Consider the following 19601-nt stretch of genomic DNA (forward strand, 5'->3'; position numbering starts at 1 on the left):
ACTATGTGCCGTATGTGACTTTGTCAATTAGCGATGTAGACTCTAGCAAAAGTCACAGAGGATATACAATCTGATGACTTATGTCCTGTGGGACGAGCCTAAAAGTGCATATCCGGCGTAGTAAAATAAACCAGTGAATGAAACATCAGTTACTATTATAAATTCCCGCGAAAAAGTCAGTCAGTCAGCCGGGTTCAAAAGGCTGTTCCAGTTGAAATCCATACACCCCCTATTAGGCCTATTTGGAAGACATAATGGCCTAACTTTAATCTTCCACACCGGGAGTGTGTATTTCAAATGAGGTTACCTGAATGGGCGATTCCATTTGAAATCTACACCCTGTGTGGGAGATTAAGATCGTGTTACATAAGGGGTGTATGGAGATCAACTGGAATAGCTCAAAGTTTGCGGAAGAAAAGCTAAGAAAGTTTAAACTGGCAGGCATTTGCAGTAGCCGATATACCGTAAAAATGATAAGAAAATTAAAATAATCAAGGAACCAATGCTTCGAATGTTACTCCTTTGAAAGCAATTTTCATAAAAAATATCAAATTTGACATCCTGGAGATGCTACATTTTATCTATAAATGTACAAATTTTGACATAATTATGGCGTGACTGTCTAGTAATACATGGCTTAACTTTGCGCACCCAGTGGGTTAATCAACTTGTCGATACTATTTAAGGGGTGGCCGATTCGTGATTGAATTGACTCACTCTCCACCAGCGGCACGGCATCGTTCTCTACCAGCCTAACTCTGAAGCAGGTTGCAATAGCCCGGCATAAGTCTCACCAACTATTCTAATCAAGATTATGGGTTCTTATCTATTTTTCATCCCATGCATCCTCCTTGTGTGTATCAGTCTATGGAGTTCAACGTCTGCAGTTGATGGGGGGAATTTTGTCCGAGTGGAAAAGAAACTGGGGGAGAGAGTTATATCGGTACGATTTGGGAGCATCTCGGCAGTCGAAGTCACCGCTAGTGACGGACCACAAATTGACATCATTATAAGACAGGTACGTATATCAGTTTATGCAAAATATATACTTGGGTTGCGATTGTAATCGAAGGTCAATCATGGTAATGCGTTTTTTTTACGTTGTAGTGAATAGGAGAGACTGATTATTTTGCGATTTGCGTCTCAGCAGGTTAAGCCATAGTCTGATAGTGGAGACATTTAATATATTTGCAGGATGATTTGCCGAAATCCAAATTGTATGCATAGGCCTATACGGGATGCGATATATGTTTGTAAAATTAATGTATGGGTCAAACGTCGAAAATATATAGGTCCTTTGTGTTATTTTTAACGATTTTGCTTTTTAATACTTTGTGATTTAATACGGGTTTCTACTCATCATGATTGGAAGGTTGCGGGTTCGAAACCCAGCGCGGCAGTGCCATCGTGTTGAGCACTTATAGACAAGGTACCGAACCTCTGTGGTCCCTCCTGCATGGTTCCATACAAATGGGTACTGGCATGATTGTGCTGCATGATGGGGAGATAAAACAAACTTGTTGATAAGGGAATAGTGACGATCCCCACACAAAGTTAAATGGGGAGTCTGGAACAGAAGACAAGCCTAATGATATGGGAATTTCGGCCTGTGAGAATTGCTTCGGTATGACCGTTAAACGTAACTTTCCGAAGCGATTGCCGAATAGGGTAATTGTACCCAAATAGGTTACAGAAGTGGGATGCGGTGGGTGGGCCCGGACATCCTGGGGCACTAAATTTAAGCTTGGACCAAGGCCCTGAAAAGGTACACCGGCCGTGAATCCTTTCCACAGCACTGTCATTTCGACCTTTTCATTCCTACATGTCGTTAGAATTGATTAATATCAAATATGTATTTTAAACATGGTACCATCATGTCGGAAAAAATATATCTTGAGCTGATGATGTCATTTCTTTACATTCCAGATCACCGATGGCCATCGGCTTGTGCAAAGTATTTACGACGACCAGATGGTCCTGAGAGAATGCAAGGTGGATAGGGATGAGACAACCATTGCAAACTTTCTTGACAAGATCAACATTCTTGCCCAAGAAGATGGAGATACGAAGTCTGTCTTAGATTTATCTTACGAGTACAATTCAACCAATATTATAGACACAAGACCGATTCTGGAAGAGCGCAAAACAGACTTATCCAAACAACTGCAATCAATTTTAGACATTAAATCGGCAAAGTTGCTCTGTCGCAATCTGGGTCGTTCAATGAAGGAAAACCTTAAACGTCGACGGGGGCAAGAAGAACATAAAGCTGGCGAGGAAGAGCTGCGTCGAAACAAGAGAGATCTTCTCATCTTCCCGGGGACCTTGTGGTGTGGTGTCGGAGATGTCGCCGATGGAGACTATGATAATCTGGGAGAAGCACCCACTGTGGACAGCTGTTGCAGAAAACACGATCATTGCCCTGACTACATAGAGTCATTTGAGACCAAATATGATATTTTCAACTACAGAATGTACACCATCAGTAACTGCCAATGTGACAATGAGTAAGTGTTACTTCTATAATGATAACCCCCTGAGCTCTACCTGCCGATCTAACATTGCCTCTGATTGGTCAATTACATGATATCTTCATTTTAATCAACAATCAGAATGGAGTTTTGCAAATAATTCACCCCAATTTTTTTACGTGGTGAAATTATTATAATAATATTGCTGATTGGTCCCATTAAAAATGCAAACGCCTTTTTGACCAACCTGTTGTCGGCTTTATAATAGAGCATGCTGTCGAGAGGCAAGGGTTTACATTAGAGAATGAATTTGGAGAAAACCTTCTGATAATTACAAACACTCGCTGAGCAGCAAGACCGTCCCTGTAAGCTTTTAATCCGATAAGCTGATTATCTATTTGTTTTCATGAATTGGAAGACATTCTTTGATGCATTACTGAGCTCAATCATCTGAAATTACTGGAGCGTGAGCCACCCAGGCTGGTGGCTCAGGCTCAGCATAGTATTTTATTAACAGAAGGTGTTCTCCAAATTCGTTTCCTAATGAGCTTTAGGCCATATCAGTCGTTGCGTGTATGGAATAAATAAAAGGCACAATAATAATACGTGTATGACTCAATTCTAACTGTCACCTCTTTCTGAATAAGAGTGCATCTAATTTAAAGCGGATATATAAGTTTTCTCATAATATTTCCGGAATGAAATTGAATACAACTCAAGCATATAATATTAAAATAATGTACCAAATCAGTGAGATCTTTCTATCCAATCTATTACAAAAAATAGTTCCAGGCGATAGATATGAAAGTGGCGACTTACGGTGTTTTTTTTCAATGTCTAAGTTCTGGCGAACCAGCGTGATTCATTTTCTCCTGGAATTGAAGAATAATTCATAATGTAATATTAAAAGTTGTATCACATTTAAGAGCACTTAAAACCATATTAAGCTGGCATGCAGGGTCGCTCTAAATGGGAAATTTTAGACATTGTATCTTTTAAAGTAATTAATTATTTCTTGATTTTAAAAATAAATGTGGGTCAAAAAGGATCAAAAGCCGGCTTTAGTCTTGTGTGTTTAGAACATAAATATGCAATTTTCACCGATTTGGAAATTTAGATAAGTTAACTATGATGAAATGACTCGATGGCGAAACTGATAAAATTTCATCATAATTTGCTTATTCCCGTCAAAAAAAGGCACTGTTTTTCATTTAGAAAAGTCGTTATGGTGGACTGAAAAAATGACATGGACATATTTCAGAAATCTGCCGGCCATGCTAGTTGGATTTCTTGCATCATTTCCTTTTTGAAAATGCATACTTTTATGTGCTTGTGCTTATCATCATTACTTTTAAAGATACAATACATAACAATGTCTAAAATTTCCCAATTTCAGTGACCATGCGTGCCCCCTTAAAAAGTGATTTATCGATATCATGTAACTTTTCACATTGTTCACGATTATTTTGTTTTCATTTTCCAGGTTCCTCCAGTGTCTCACCAATACAGGCAACAGTCTTGGCTACGCCGTAGCACGGGCTTACTTTAACGTTTTGGGATGTTCGTGTTTTAAAGTTGTCACAGAGGAGAGATGTGTCGAATTCGGCTGGTGGGGACGATGTAGACGAATGGGGGAGGAAGAGGTTGGACTTATTGACCACGTAGGCCCTGTTGAATCCATTGAAACATCACACCGCTAGTTAGAACTCTAATTATATACATTACTGAAACAATACTACAGCTGCTAGTGAGACTCCGTGGTGGGCAAACTTACGTTGGGGCGAGTTTGTTAGGGGGTGTTTTAGTAGCTCAAGAACCATGTTATCATAAATTTACTAGTTTTTAATATTTCCACAGATAACATTATTTCGTCAAAAATGAACTTGAATATGACAAACTCTAATTTAAAATACAAAACTTATCATTCAAGAAAATAATTTGTAATGCTGAATAGTATTATTTTTAATGCTACAAATTAATTCTTCAGCATTATAACTTATTTTCAATTACATGTTCTTGAATGATAAATGGCAATATTTGTTAAATATTCGTCACATAAGACCAACTGCATAGGTACACCGTCGCCAAGATACTTGGCTGACACAGGGTACTTAATACTGCAGTGTGCATTACCAGTGGAGTACCAGTACCACTGCTCTGAAGAAGACACGGGATTCCCAAAAATTTTCACCATGATTTTTTGCTCTAGGAATTCCCCCCCAAAATGGGTCATTATTTTCACAACCCTAAAGAAGACATGGGAATTCCCAAGAAAAAGACACCTTTTTATTTTAGGCTTGGGGAATTCCCAAAAATTTTGGCACAATTTTGCCAGTCTTCTTCAGGGACACTGGGAATTCCTAATTTTTTAATCATTTTATTGTCAAAATGGGAATTCCCATTCTTTTTGGATAATTTTTATGGTACAAACTTATGGTACAAACTTACATGTCTTCTTTAAAGGGGGGGGGGGGGGTGCCATTAATTTCTGGAATAGCCCATTATCTCATATAATTAATATTGGGAATAAATATGGTCTTAAACTCATAAACAGTACTACAAGATGAAACTGAGCAGCTGTGAAAATGAAATGTCATAAAATGCAATGTATTATAATGGATGGAGAATATGACAGTGGTTTAATTTTAGGTCGCGATAAACATCTATTAACAAAATAAAAGATAAAAAATAAAAAATTATATATAATTTGATGTTAATAAATAACCGAGGCCGCGATGTCGCATTGTTACGAATAGTATCCAATAAACAGTTCACCTATGTACGACTGCAGAGGGAGACGTTCGCTACCCACGTTCAGAGAATCGCGTAAAGGCCGATTCAGACTCCACGTCGCATGCTTTTAAAACCGAAATCTGAGCCAGGTTTTTTACGAGCTCGGATATTGAATTTTAATTTCATAGCGCCATGCTGCGATGTTTTAAAAGCATCGCATCGCGCTGGGATGTCGAGTCTGAATCGGACTTAAGGCACTTCGCTTGTTATACAGGGTTCTTAAGATGTAATTCCTCCCCTAAGACATTTTGGTATAATCCAAAAATCAATCGATTATTTCTCTTGTTTTAAAGTTTGGAACACATACAGACTGATTAGTTGTGCTGAAGAATGTTATGACGTAGAAAAGTTTTATTTTATTTGGGCCGAAAATGTCATAAATGGCTGTATTTCTCAGTGAAGATGAAAAAGGGAGGCAACAAAAACAAACTCACTTGATGCAAAACTAATAGGTATGTATTCTAAACTTTAAAACAAGAGAAATGATCGATTGATTTTTGGATTATATACTAAAATTTCTTAGGGGAGGGGACTTACATTGTGGGCACCCTGTATTATAGGGACGGTTTGCAGTAACCTTGTATTCGGCATTATGTAAGAATCAATAAATTGAGAGGAAGATTGATGTGGGTTCCAATCCTCGCAATGCCAGCGTGTTGCGCACTTAGCATAATACAACGCGTTTTAACATCGTCTGCCTCACTCCACCCAGGTGCAATAGGAATCTGTATACAGGGGTATTCTGTAGTGCTGAGAACCTTTGCCGAGATCGTGCTAGTATTACGAAGGTCGCTGGTCTGAATCTCCTGAAGGTCGCTGGTTTGAATCCCCGGGTTCGAATCCGGTCAGGCGCACTTGGTGTTTTTACGTTTATGTGCAATGGTTGCTCTGGGTAAATAATGATAAAAATGTGTTCAATGAAGCGTAACGATGTCGCAATGGCAGTGAAATAGACGATGAAAATGTGCTGATACCGCGATAGTTGAGCCGCATGTTACGAATGATCAACATTTTATGTCTTATTCTCGATGTAAAAATGATTTTCGCAACTATACAATGCAATTCATTTACTGATAAAAGGTGAACGTTTTATAACCTGTATATATGAAAGAGTAAGAAACAAGCAAATAAAAAATGTATTACAACTTATATTGAATCAAGTCTGAGTCAGTTTGCATAACTTTTGAATTTAAAAATCAACGTGGCTTGCTGATATTCCTCATTCATTAGATTAAATGCACCACATCTGGCGGGAAATAGAGGGAGAGGGGGAAAGAGAAAGAGAGAGATGGACAAAGGTAGATAGGGAGAGCGGAGGGAGTTGAAGGCGAGGGGAGGGCGAGGGGAGTGATGGAGAGGGAGACGGAGAGAGATATGACAGAAAATAAAGGCTACATGTATTTTCCAATCATATATTGGACACATAACTGCAGAATACGTACCCTTATCAAAAGGGAAAATACATATCAATCGGACATTGTTGCAAATGATTTTCATCATGTTTGGTCTCAAATTGTTTGTCTTGTTGCAAGAAATCAGAAAAAGAATAGTTTGACTATCTAGGGTGCATTCTTATCCAGATAACACAACAATTGTCAAGGTCAAATGGACTCAATAATACATGGCTTCCCAAAGTTGGGAAACAAAATTTTTCGCTCCCTGTGGAGCCAAAATTTGGCCTATTATAGGGTGTGGCGTCACAAATGTTAATACTATTTTTCGCATACAACCTTACTTCTTAGATAGATCCAACTATACTTTTTCTGAATCATTATGACTAAAGGAACATAAAAGTATTGTTTTTAACAGAGTCCAAGCAATTTTGAACTTGACCCCTCACTTTACAAAATGGCCGTAAATTAACGGACGCCCGTATTTCGAAATTTCCTGTAATTTTACGGGAACCAGCCATAATCAAAACACCTTTTTGTGATTAGAACCACCTACCTACCTCCACACCCACCCACACATCTACATGTAATAAATTTACTACAAAACCATGTGTACGAGGGGCGGTCAATAAGTTCGTTGAAAAAGGTACTTGAAAGAGGACTAGATAAATTCTTTCTATCTCACTCTTGAACATGGTTTACACGCATACCTGCACCCGTCGTAATTTTTCTTGAAACCTTCTATGTCAACAAAATTGAGGTTTTCCACCTGCTCCATTAGCCACTCTTCGGTGAAGGCTCACCAGCATTGATCACCAACAAACCTGATATTATAAAGGTAGGACTTAAAATTCTAAAATATTTTTCACTAACTAGAGGCCATGGCTGAACCACAATATGGTTACTTTAATTAAGTGAACCCTCTGTCGTGAATGGCAGCTTGACAAACTGAGGAAAGGTTACAGGACACAATTCGAGAACAGCCCCATTCCTATACACTTAAAACGACTGGGACAAAATATCAACCCTTTTACGCGGTCAATTTTATTTAACCCTATTTGTGGTTAAATCAACAACTGTCGGGGTCATTTTCAGTTGTAACAACCAACCTTCTTCACTTGATGGCTTGCCTCAATTTTGCTATCAAAATTGTATGATATATACCTATAATATTTATTGTACTTTCATTTGGCAAATGAACTGTTATCAAGACTCACTCTTGCTTTCCAATGACTTTCTCAGCAACTTCACGAACCGCTGAAACAAACAAATGAGAAGATTGATTTTTTTTTCAGTTTATAATATTAACCATGATTATCCCTAACCCTAACACTGAACACTGCTTTTTGCTATCGGAAGTCAAAGAAGAAACGAAAAAGGAGAGAAGATGAACAAAGACTCACTTGGTACCCCGAGATTCGAACCTTAGACCCTCGGGTGCCAACCACACGATCACCGGCCTGTAGCCAGCAATTCCCTGAGCATACTTAGAGTTATGCGTCTTCGCATCACGTGGGATTAAAGCATGCGCAGTGGTTATCATCGTGGTATTTTGTGGTATTTATGGGTGTTAGGGTTAAAGCACAGAGGTCCGTATAAAGTAAAACATCTTTGGGTTAAGGCTACATGCTCTTAAAGCAATCGTTTCCCACAACTAAATATCATAGTCAGGAAATTAATGATGCATCTGGTAGCTTAGATCATAACTTTCATTATACTTAGTTGCAATTATTCCAGATAATTCTTGATTTGTTTTTACAGCGTCTTGAATTGTCGATGTTTTTGAAACTCGAGGCATTAACTCTTCTCAAATTAGCCCCAAATCATAATTTATTATATATGCACGTGTAGCAAACACCAATGGGAATAATTGGACGTTGTTTGCGGAGCCTAAATTTGGTTTGATTTTATTTCACAATAATTCTAAGGTGAGAATTTTGACCTGACATTTCCTTTTTGGATTTCCAATTTAAATTCATTGATATGTGATATTTTGAATAAATAAAGAGTACGGTTACCTTCCTGCAACACTTCCCGGTATCATTGAGCATCTGCTGAGAGCCAACAATTTGTCTGAAAACAGTCCCTTCCTATCATTTTTGAACAAAATATGGTTCAAAAGTGCGTACACTACGCGTATACTGGCACAGCGAGGTAACGAAGAGAGCTATTTACGGTCGGGTATCTATTGTAAGCTATTAGTGTATAGGCCTATAGTATATATTTCCGCAAGTGACAAGATGTGTCAAGCAGGTGCATACATAAGGGCGGTATATTCAAATGGTATTTATTTTATTTTTATTTTATTCATCTGGCAATTAACAACAAAATTGAGACAAAACAACAAATTGGGTCTACTGAGCTGCCGGGGAACACTGAAAGCACAAAAGAGCACTGTCACCGCAAGGCGCAGCGCTCCCAACTCAGCAGACCACACACATACAAATCATATTGGAAAAAAGTACAAAAAGGCATCAATACAAATTAATCATCATGCTCCATATAGTGAGATTTGAGTTGAGATTTAAAAGTAGACTTGCTACAGGTGAGATATGAGTCTCTGATATCGGATGGAATTGAAGACCATAACACTGGGAAATTAACTAAAAGACAGTTTTTGTAAGCATCTGTTTTAGGAGCGATTGATTGTTTAAAAATGAAAGCTTCATGTCTCGTATTAACACACCACCTGGAAAAAAGAAAGGAATTGGCATTAGTAAGACATGAACAAGCGAATGAAACAGACAAATAAGTCCTTCTAGTTTTCAAAGTTGTGAGATTTAGAGTTCTGAGTCTGTCCTCATATGATTGATCCCCCTACGTTGACAAAGAATTGACCTAGTAGCACGATGCTGTATTTGTTCCAATTTATCAATATTACATTTCTTGTAAACATTCCAAACAGGCGAGCAGTAATCTAGTATTGGCAAAATGAGCGACTGGTAAAGTTTGAGTAGAACATAGGAGTTCTTACTTCCCGCGACAATTCTGGTAAAACCAAGTAATTTATTGCACTTTTTGACAATGTTGTTGACATGACAATTCCACGAAAGATCACTGGAGACTGTTACACCCAGGAGACGAAGGTTATCAGTAGTAGTAAGGCTAGTGTTATTGACATGGTAGACAGGAACAGATTTGTTTTTGCGCCTGCTTATGCACATGACATGGCATTTAGATGGGTTTAATTGAAGAGCGTTATTGTTTGACCACCAGTTTAATTTGTCCAGATCAGATTGCAATATAGTAATGATCCGTGTCATCTTTAATGATCCTAAAAATAAATGTGTCATCAGCATAAGCGTACATGGGAGACTGAAGATGAAGATGAAGATCGTTAACGTATATATTAAACAAAAGTGGGCCCAAAACAGATCCCTGAGGGACCCCAGATAATACATTGGTCCACTCAGAACTAGCACCGCGAAACAAGACACGTTGTCGACGGCCAGTAAGGAATGATGTTATCCATTGCAATAAAGGTCCGCGAATGCCGTAGGTCTTATGAAGCTTTTTAATGAGCACATGGTGTGAAATAGAATCAAAGGCGCGGCTGTAATCCACGGATATAAGATCGATACGCGCAGTTGGATTAGTCCGACGATCAAGGGCACCAACGATCATTGAATATCGATTGCGCACGTATACACGGATGTGTGTGGTCCTCCCCAGGTTTTGACATGAATTACAAATGACGTCGTGAATGACCCAGCGTTTTCATTTTATTATTACAAAATTAATCGTCGTTTATCACGAGAACCTAAGAGTCGTACCAGTTCAATTCATCAAAATTAATTTGTATTAAATGAAAACAAACAGACAAGTAAAGTCATATGTCTTTCCATGACTGTATTCCTACCAAAATCTGATTTTCAATACACTAGAAACGTGTTGATATGTATATCTTTGAAAATCGCCGAATGTTAAACACAGTCACCGTGGCACAGTAGCATATGCATCTTTAGCATTCATAGTGCCTTGGCAGTGGTTCGAACCCTGGTGAAAATTTTAGTATTTTTTATTCTTTTTACTAATGCGCTGTGCCGCAGAAGAGGTCGCAATGAGGGTTCTGTTTTTCTTTTGGAACACCCTGTATTTTCAAGAAGTTGTCATTATGGCTGTTAATGTTTTACGGCGCCTTACACATGACTAAATGTGTTCATGAGAATTAACCAATGTTTTTCACATTCATGCAACAACAAATTGTTGACAACTTTAAACATGCTGCGGAAGGAAGCAAATGTCATTTATGCAACCGTTTCACAAAACTCAAAAATTATATTTTACGACTAAAACGCCTACACATATCAGGAACAAGATTTAAAACGGGATTTGAAACAAATTTTACAAAATTATTAATCAGAGTTTGCTGACATTTATGTAAATCCACATTTTCCTACAGCAGTTTTCATAGTTTCCTGTGACAGCAAGATCGTTTACACCTCCTGAGATTTGGTGATGTTATTAAATGTACATGCTTCGTATTTAACTTTCTGGAATTCAAATGCAGTGAAAAGTCAAGTCAAGTAAAGTAAAAACACTCTGGAGACCCTGTTTTTGATGGTATTTGCCTAAAATCTTGATTTTTGTAGTCGATTGATAAACATTCTATACGGATATGTCATGGTCATGAAACTATTCACCTGTGTGATGTATGGCTTATCGGAATGGCCTCAAACTTGGAGGAGGGTTATCTCGTCTATTTGCTTTGATTTGACCCAAAATAGACCTTTGCACGTGTATCGGTTCGTGTTGCCAAATCCGATCATTGTACATTATATATAGCGTTATGCAATGATGAGCAATTGTTTTTGCAATCTCATTATCAAAACATTGTTTTGACATTTCTGAGTTGACATGATAAATTGTTGATGGAATTGTTGCAAGTTTCTCACAGTCTCCATATTGGCTTCATCTGTACATACGATTTCGTTGAATCTGTCTGACTGGTGACTTTAAATAACGACAAATGGGTTTGAAAATCGTATACCACTCTTCTATATTTACCATTTGTCTGCAGCTGGTGTTTGGAGCGGCAGTCTTTCAGAGCTACAATGATATTCCAGATTTCATTGCCGAAAAAGTGGATGGAGGAACACGAATTACGCTGGTACGATTTGGTCGAGTCTCCGGGATTGAAACTTCCACCGAATCGGAAGACGGCGGAGAAGATCATGTGATTTCGATGACCACAAATGGGCTAGTTTTGGCCAAAACTGATACGGACATTAGCTTGACCACAAGGACATCCCATGAGATTAATGAGGAGTGTTTTTTAAGTGCAGATGAGGAGACAATGGAAGAATTTATGTACGTTTTTGATGCCAAATTTAGAACAATTGATTCTAGCGGGATTATATTTTTGATGGAGATTCCCGGCTCTGAATTATCCGAATTTCGTGATGGGGTTATAGTTGATAGTAGCGACAGTCATGTCGCCAGCGACTCATCTGCTTCACATAGCATTTCCGAGAGCGATGGAGTAACTATGAAACCTACAGTATGGTCTGAATGGAATTTACGACATGGATTGGATAATCAAATTCCTCTTCATCTTCAGGATTCTTTTGACAGAATACTTGCCGTGACAGATCACTGCATGACGACTGAATCCAAGTGGAAACACGTTCACGCCAAATTTGACAAAACAGGACTCGAACCAGGGACTGATGATACAAATGAGCCAAATCGAGCGCGGCGAGCTCCTGGTATATATCCAGGCACTGTGTGGTGTGGTTTGGGTGATACCGCATCTTCTTTCGATGACATGGGAGTACATGCCGATACGGATGCTTGTTGTAGAGAGCATGACTTTTGTCCGAATCATATCGAACGATTCCAAAGTAAATTTGGTTATTTTAATTTTCGCCCATACTCCGTTAATCTCTGCGACTGTGACCTGAAGTAAGTAAACATCTCAAAAAAAGTAACTAACCCCCTTAAATAATGGCCATTATTCAAAAAGGGCTATTGTATTGCAAATCTGTAAAATGCGTTTAAACAGAATTTATTTCTGCACATTATGACACCTCATTTGTAGCAATTGACTAAATATTGACGTCACAGCGTACATTTAAATCAATGTAACCCAAGATTTGAAAGTTGCAGTAAATTCTATTGGAAGGAAATCTGTGTAATGATATCGGAGTGTTTTTGTATTGTAAAGTGCAACTTTCAAATCTGGACCTCACTACATTAAATTGACCGGTGTTTTGTTTTCTGGGCTATCGTATCAAATGAGGTGTCAAAATGCGCAGAAATAAATTCTGCTTCCAACGCATTTTACAGATTTGTAATACAATAACCCCTTTCTGAATAATGGCCATTATTTAAGGGGTTAATTACTTTTTTGAGATGTTTATGATAGTTTAAAATAAATAAATTATGAAGGAAATCATAACCTGGCACCACTTTGGCACTTTGTTTTGTGCAAATGAGTACCGATGTGAAGAAAGAAGTGGAATTGAATGTAAATACACTTTTACCTTTGATAAAGTTTGATACATTGTAAATCCAAGTGTTTAGGGTTTCTGTAACACTTTTTAAACACTGCAAGGTGTTTAATTTGTCATTTACACAGTAAAGGTATAGGGTACCTAAACACCTAAATACCAAAGTAAACAAAAGTAAACACATATAAACACAGTAAAACATGAGAGTATTTAGCATGTTTAGATTCTAAACATTCAACATGTTTACTTTCATATTGTTCGGAAAGTAAATGCAAATGTGTTTACTTTGTAAACATTTGGTGTGTTTACTTTCTAAACAATTTTGAAAGTAAACATGTTGAATGTTTACAATCTAAATACTCTCATATGTTTACTCTTTGTGTTTATGTGTTTACTTTGTGTTTACTTTGGTGTTTAGGTGTATACTTATACCTTTACTGTGTAAATGAAAAATTAAACACCTTGCAGTGTTTAAAAAGTGTTACAGAAACCCTAAACACTTGGATTTACAGTGTAGGCCTACTTATTGCTATCATATGCAAATGACACTGTCAATGGAAATTAAGCTTGAATTTTATTTCAATCTATTTTCATCGACCTAATAAGAAATTTGCATGCACAAAACTTGGAATTTGAAATTATGGCTCAATATTTAATAACTTCAAAACTTTTTAAAGGAACTCAACATTAATTTTTGGTCGACGTTTTGGTCGTAATATTCACGAATATTTAGCCTGCAGATTACCATCATCGTCAGTAATACCCCAATTTCAATTTCTTTCTTATCTCAATACCTGCAAATAATTAAAAAGGGCAGCTTTATTTTGAATTTATTTTCAACTATTTTGGTACCGATAAACATGCATCACCAGTGCCCCGTGACGTCGACGTTTACGTTTTTAAGCTTGTTTAGGACTCCGGGATGTCAGTCGATTTCTTGCACTATTTTACCCCGAACTCAAGACCTATTAAATGCAAGACCTAACACATCCGCGAGTGTTGTAATTGAATTTCTTGGCAAATATCCGTTCATAGTGTATTCGGTTACGTGCACTCTTAAAAGGGGGTTCCACATACACGACAGCTGGGATTGATGAAGCTTAGGGGCTGTGCAATAATTATTAGCCCCCCCAGGGTAAAATTTCCAAACGGCTCGCCAAAAATCGCTTGCCCCCCCCCTCTCGGCCTGCCAAAAATGCTTGCCCCCCCTCTCGGCCCGCCAAAAAATCTTTGCCCCCCCCCCCCTTGAACATGCCAAATTTTTGGGATCCCAATTTGCAAACCTTAAATGTGACGTGTCATGTCAAAAGGAGACACTTTTGGGCACGATCGTAAATGGAGAAATAGCCAAAAATTTGCCCGGGTGATTTTTTCCCAATTTGGGTTTGTTGCGAATTTGTGATGTTATTAATGTTAAAAATATTGTCTGATAGTTTCAGACCGGTATATAACTGGCATCTTGTATTTTTTTAGACATTTTTCAAGGTAATTCCTACTCTCAACATTGTCAATAATATCTTTAAAGGCCGATATCTCAATTTCCAAGTTTATAATACCGTAAATTACGAACACAATATCTTCGCTTAGGACTGTCTGATTTCTTTGGGGAAAACGGCGTTGTGGAGCAAAATATCTTTATATTTAAGATATGTAAAAACCTCAAAATTGATAACATGCCCAAAAGTGTCTCCTTTTGCCATGACACGTCACAAATGGTCTCTATATGTTGCGAGAGCAGCGAGCATGAAAATTTGCATATTTAAAGCGTTTCCGTACTGTTTTCCGAAGCCTGTTTAGAGCGTTTTATTAAAAAGGCGCCCCATGAATGTGTCCCAAAATCGCTTGCCCCCCTCTCGGCTTGCCAAAAATTGCTTGCCCCCCCCTTTCGGCTCGCCAAAAATTTCTTCCCCCACCCCAATTTTACCCTCCCCAGGGCTCATAATTATTGCACAGCCCCTAAGTGGTCGCGTATGAGGTTACTTTGGTAAAACAAAATCATTTGTATATTAAACATTGATGGGTGGTTGCACCCCCTCGTCGAATATTGTAGGATTTTTGACGAGTTGTTGATAAACAATGAGATTGTGACAAAATAAGTGAGGTGTGTTATCTTTTTGGTCCAATCTGCTGAAGTCCAAACAAGTTGTCAGTACTGAATTAGAGAAATGCCATCGAGACTCTCGCATTCTTTAGATATGCGAGCATATTTATGCCAAGTTCATGTATATAATATAATATCGTCACCTTATTCAAATAATTACACAAGTTATATTTACTAGTTTTGAGAAAAACTGAAACGACCAGTTTGCTCTGCCAAAAGTAAATTGCTTGACTTGGACAATTATTTTTTTATCCGATTAACCCCCCAAAAAAAAAAAACCAAAAAAACCCAACATTCTTACCACAGAATGTTTCTCATGATGAAGAGCTGATTTATGCCAAAAACCTACTTTTGAGAAAAATGAAAAAAAAAATCGTATTCAGAATTCAATTTGGCGATGTGCCCTCGGGTCCCACAAAAAATACTGTGCAAAGAGGGTGACCGAGCCCTTAATTTAATAATAATCAATATTTGAATAAGGTGACGCTGTGGCAGAATAGAGAGAAGGTCCGATTCTTTACTAGACTCTAGAGTCAGTGAGGGTGTGATATGTGACCGTCCACCACAAACCAGCCGTAAAGTTGACCCGGTCAATTTTGTTTTATTTCGTGTTTAGAAAATATACATCATAAGCTTTAAAAATCGTATATAATTTGACTTCAAAATGATATCCTAAAGCGGGGTTATGGTTTATTGAACTTTGCTCTTTCAACAAAATGGTACCTTATTTCGGTTCTACATGTGTCTCTTTTTCCACATTGCTGGTAATAAATATCAAACCGTCATAATTGGCGGTCATTTTGAATCATCCCCAACTCACCGAGGCTTAGGAATGTCCTCTCATTGTTAATTGTTGGTTATACATAAACTGAGCTCAAAAAGAAACTTGTAATTTTTTACAACTTGTGAATCACAAGGTCATATCTTAAAATACTGTCAATCAAAATGAACCAAAATTACACACAGGATTACACTAATACTCTACTCAAAACACATGTCAGTAACCAAGCAGTTGTCCAACTGACACAACAGCAAAATGCACTGTCTTGGGACAGCTTCCTGGACTTCCTCCACTTTCACAGCCCAACATTTGGCACTCAGCACAAGAAATCTGTGAGATCCTTGCACAGATGCTTTCTGCTTTTCATACGCTTTTTTCATGAAACAGGGCTGGGCTGTGAATGTGTTCCAGGAAGCTGTTCCATGTCAGTGCATTTTGCTGTTGTGTCAGTTGGATAACTGCTTGGTTACTGACATGTGTTAAGAGTAGAGTATTGAAGTAAACCTGTGTGTAATTTTGGTAGACAGGATTTCAAGATATGACCTTGTGAAAAAGTTTCTTTTTGAGCTCACTTTACTTTGCAACCCACCACTTGAACAAGATTTAACCAAAGCAAACAAAGACTAGAGCTATTTAAGGGACGCACCATTTAATACTCAGGGGGAGGGGGAGTAGGAAGTTTAAAAAAAAAAAAAACTTCCCCCACTACATGAGCAAAAAAAAAACTTTCCCCACCAACACTAAAAAAACAAACCTTCCCCCACCTGTGTATAAATGCATGAAATTAAAAAAAAAAAAAACTTGCCGCCTTCAGCGGCCAAAAAAAAAACTTCGCCCCCAAAATTTCTTCCCCCGACTCCAACTTCCTACCCCCCCTGAGTATCTAATGGTGCGTCCCTAAGAATTCTATAGACATAGGTAGAAGCTTATTATCCTCTCCGACAATAGGATCATCGATTGGTTTAAAAGGCGTTTGACTGGCACTACCAAAATGAGATACATGTAGCACCAACGTGAGGTACCTATGAATACGAACTTCACGCACACACTAACTCAGAATACATTTTGCCGACTTTACGGCTCGTTCGTGGTGTACGGTCACATTAAAAATTTTAAATTTTTAAAAGTGATTTCGCCTAATACGTTTTCCTTGCCTCTTCCCACACAGATTACGCCAATGTTTCCGTGACGTGAACACAACGATCTCAAACTCCGTGGCACATTTATTTTTCAACGTGTTCAGCCCAGTCTGTTTTGAGTTGGAAGAATACCAAACATGCACTGGCCGTTATTGGTGGGGGCTTTGCTACCAGTATGGCATTTCATTACGTGCTATCACCAGGGAAAACAAGCCGTGGATTAATCCAGGCTCCGAGGTGAACTAGGGACCTTCACAGTTCAGTTCTGATTTCCAAGCAACTTCAATCACACCAGGTTCCAATCCGGCCGGTAGCCACAGGGGTGCCACGCACCACCCCCACAAATCTACAAAACGGTCCACTTTTCAGGAGGAAATGTTTAAAATGTACCCATCAAGAAGGTCCCAATTAGAAAAACTGAAAAAATTAACGGAGGGACCACTTTTTCATGTTTAACTGCTCAAAATAGTCTATAAAGTTTATTTTAGGGGGAAGTCCACTTTTTGCTAAATACTTTTGAAATTTGGAAATTCTTCCCCACCCAAGCAAAAACTTGGTTACGGGCCTGGTTGCTCTCATGTATATTGGTAAAGCACAAGGCGTTTGGTAAAGTTCATGGATTACACCGAACGCCTCGCCTCGTTACGATCACTTGCATGATGTTTGTTATCGCAGTCACCCAACGATATCAATTTTGGAGATTGGTTATCAAAAGACTAAAATTGTAGAAGATTTGACATAAGAGATTGCGATGTGGTACGCCTTTCGCGGTACGTGCGTTCATACGGGAGTTAACTGCGTACATACCGCTAGGCTCGGTTCCAAGCTGCTCAAGATCGAGGAGCACAAGCCGTCAGAGACCGAGACCAACGCTTGTGTGGAAGACGTCCGGCCACAAGAGGGCGACAAAGAATGCCAGAGTTGTCTGGAATTCAGCATACTTTTCATTTTGATATAAACCAGGGCTAACATGCCGCTTAAAATTGATTGAATTTCAATATAATGGTTGCCAAAAACAAATACTAAGTATGTCGGTAGATTAAGGACCACTACATGCATTATATTATGACTTTGTTATCAAAATGACTTTTTCGTGGGGGAAATTAAGTCGCGTTGCATGAACCGCGCGACACATTATAAAACCGACCATTTCGACGTCCTCTGGGGTTAGACGTGGATCTTTTTGGCCGATCCCACACGCATTTCAATTTCAATGGACAATTTGCATTTATGAATGAAGTCAACTTTTCACACCCTTCTTTTGCTTTATTATAATGATTACTTACCAACAAATTTATTATATCAATAGCTAGACTTTCCTTCGTATGTTCAATATCCTTGATTGTCTTTAATATATATTGTAAACGACATATTTTGTGTATTTTCTACGTTGTCCGCGCGTTCATTTTGTACGAGGAGAATCTTCAATTACTGGCAACATAAGTGACCTGGCTCTGTTACAGATTGATTTTCAATTGTTAGAGGGGCGTACGATGGGTGGGATTCATTAAGCCAAAAATACGAGTCGTTTTGTACAACTCGCAGAATAAAGAACGGTTTGCACACCTACATCCTAATAGCTCATAAGTATCACCTTATTGTCTGCGCATGACAGGCTCTTAGACACAATCCCACTTAGGCACTATCCTCACTTTTGTGAGCGGAGTGGTTTTTCTCTAATTTAGTACTCCCAGACTGAATTGGGATAAAATTATTTTCATGTTGCTGAAAACAGAAGAATCAAAAAGGAATTTTAAAAATATTCTACTAAGTCGATTTTACAAAGCGACTAAAACAAAAACAGTTCTACAGGCGGACGGACCTTTCAAACGGGGTCGGGCTGTCGTGCATTTTTCACTCAAAATCAATTCACGTCTAATTCGGATAGATGATTTGGCAGTCTGCAAAAAGTGAACTTATAAAGGCAAATAATAAAGGCAACAGAAAAGAGTAATCTACTTTCGACACTTTATTATAATCGGTTTCATTTTGAATATCTTTGAAATGTCAATAATCGACAAAAATGGAAATAACATACTGTTACCTGAACAGTAAATAATAAAGTTTCTATACAACAAAAATAAAAAATGACACGAGTAAAATAAAATGTATACAAATGTTCATTGTTTCTCATGAACGACTTCAACATTGTTTACTCATTGTATTCAAAAATGCAAAATGTCTTACGTCAAAAATAGTATACGTATTTAGTATTAGCCATTCGGGTCGACTTGGAATGTTACCACTAAACATGCTAAAGGTACCAACCCTACATGACCTATGAGTGGCAGGCAGGCCGATATATGCTACTTTTTACCAGCAGCCAGACAGCCAAAGTTCCCCAAAACGGTAATTGGACCGTCGGATTGGGGTCAAAGTAAAAGCCAGTGTATAAAGTCCGTCGTTTTTCCGGGTGTTTTCGGTTCGCCGCAGCGATTTTCTGTCGTCTGCTGCGACCTTATGCACGTTCTCT

At 38.3% G+C, this 19601-nt stretch overlaps 2 protein-coding genes across 2 annotated transcripts; both read left to right on the plus strand.

The window, feature by feature from the left end:
* Window positions 1-730: 730 nt before the first annotated feature.
* LOC140164424 (uncharacterized) lies at window positions 731-6424 on the plus strand. Its single transcript, XM_072187704.1, has 3 exons — window positions 731-1018; window positions 1927-2507; window positions 3955-6424. The coding sequence occupies exons 1-3, from the start codon at window positions 815-817 to the stop codon at window positions 4169-4171; spliced, it is 1002 nt and encodes a 333-aa protein (XP_072043805.1). The 5' UTR covers window positions 731-814; the 3' UTR covers window positions 4172-6424.
* A 4663-nt stretch (window positions 6425-11087) lies between these two features.
* Window positions 11088-19207, plus strand: LOC140164425 (uncharacterized). The gene is made up of 2 exons (XM_072187705.1): window positions 11088-12559; window positions 17158-19207. The coding sequence occupies exons 1-2, from the start codon at window positions 11625-11627 to the stop codon at window positions 17372-17374; spliced, it is 1152 nt and encodes a 383-aa protein (XP_072043806.1). The 5' UTR covers window positions 11088-11624; the 3' UTR covers window positions 17375-19207.
* The last annotated feature ends 394 nt before the right edge of the window (window positions 19208-19601 follow it).

The sequence above is a fragment of the Amphiura filiformis genome, chromosome 11 (assembly GCF_039555335.1).
Source record: "Amphiura filiformis chromosome 11, Afil_fr2py, whole genome shotgun sequence".
Taxonomy (NCBI): domain Eukaryota; kingdom Metazoa; phylum Echinodermata; class Ophiuroidea; order Amphilepidida; family Amphiuridae; genus Amphiura; species Amphiura filiformis.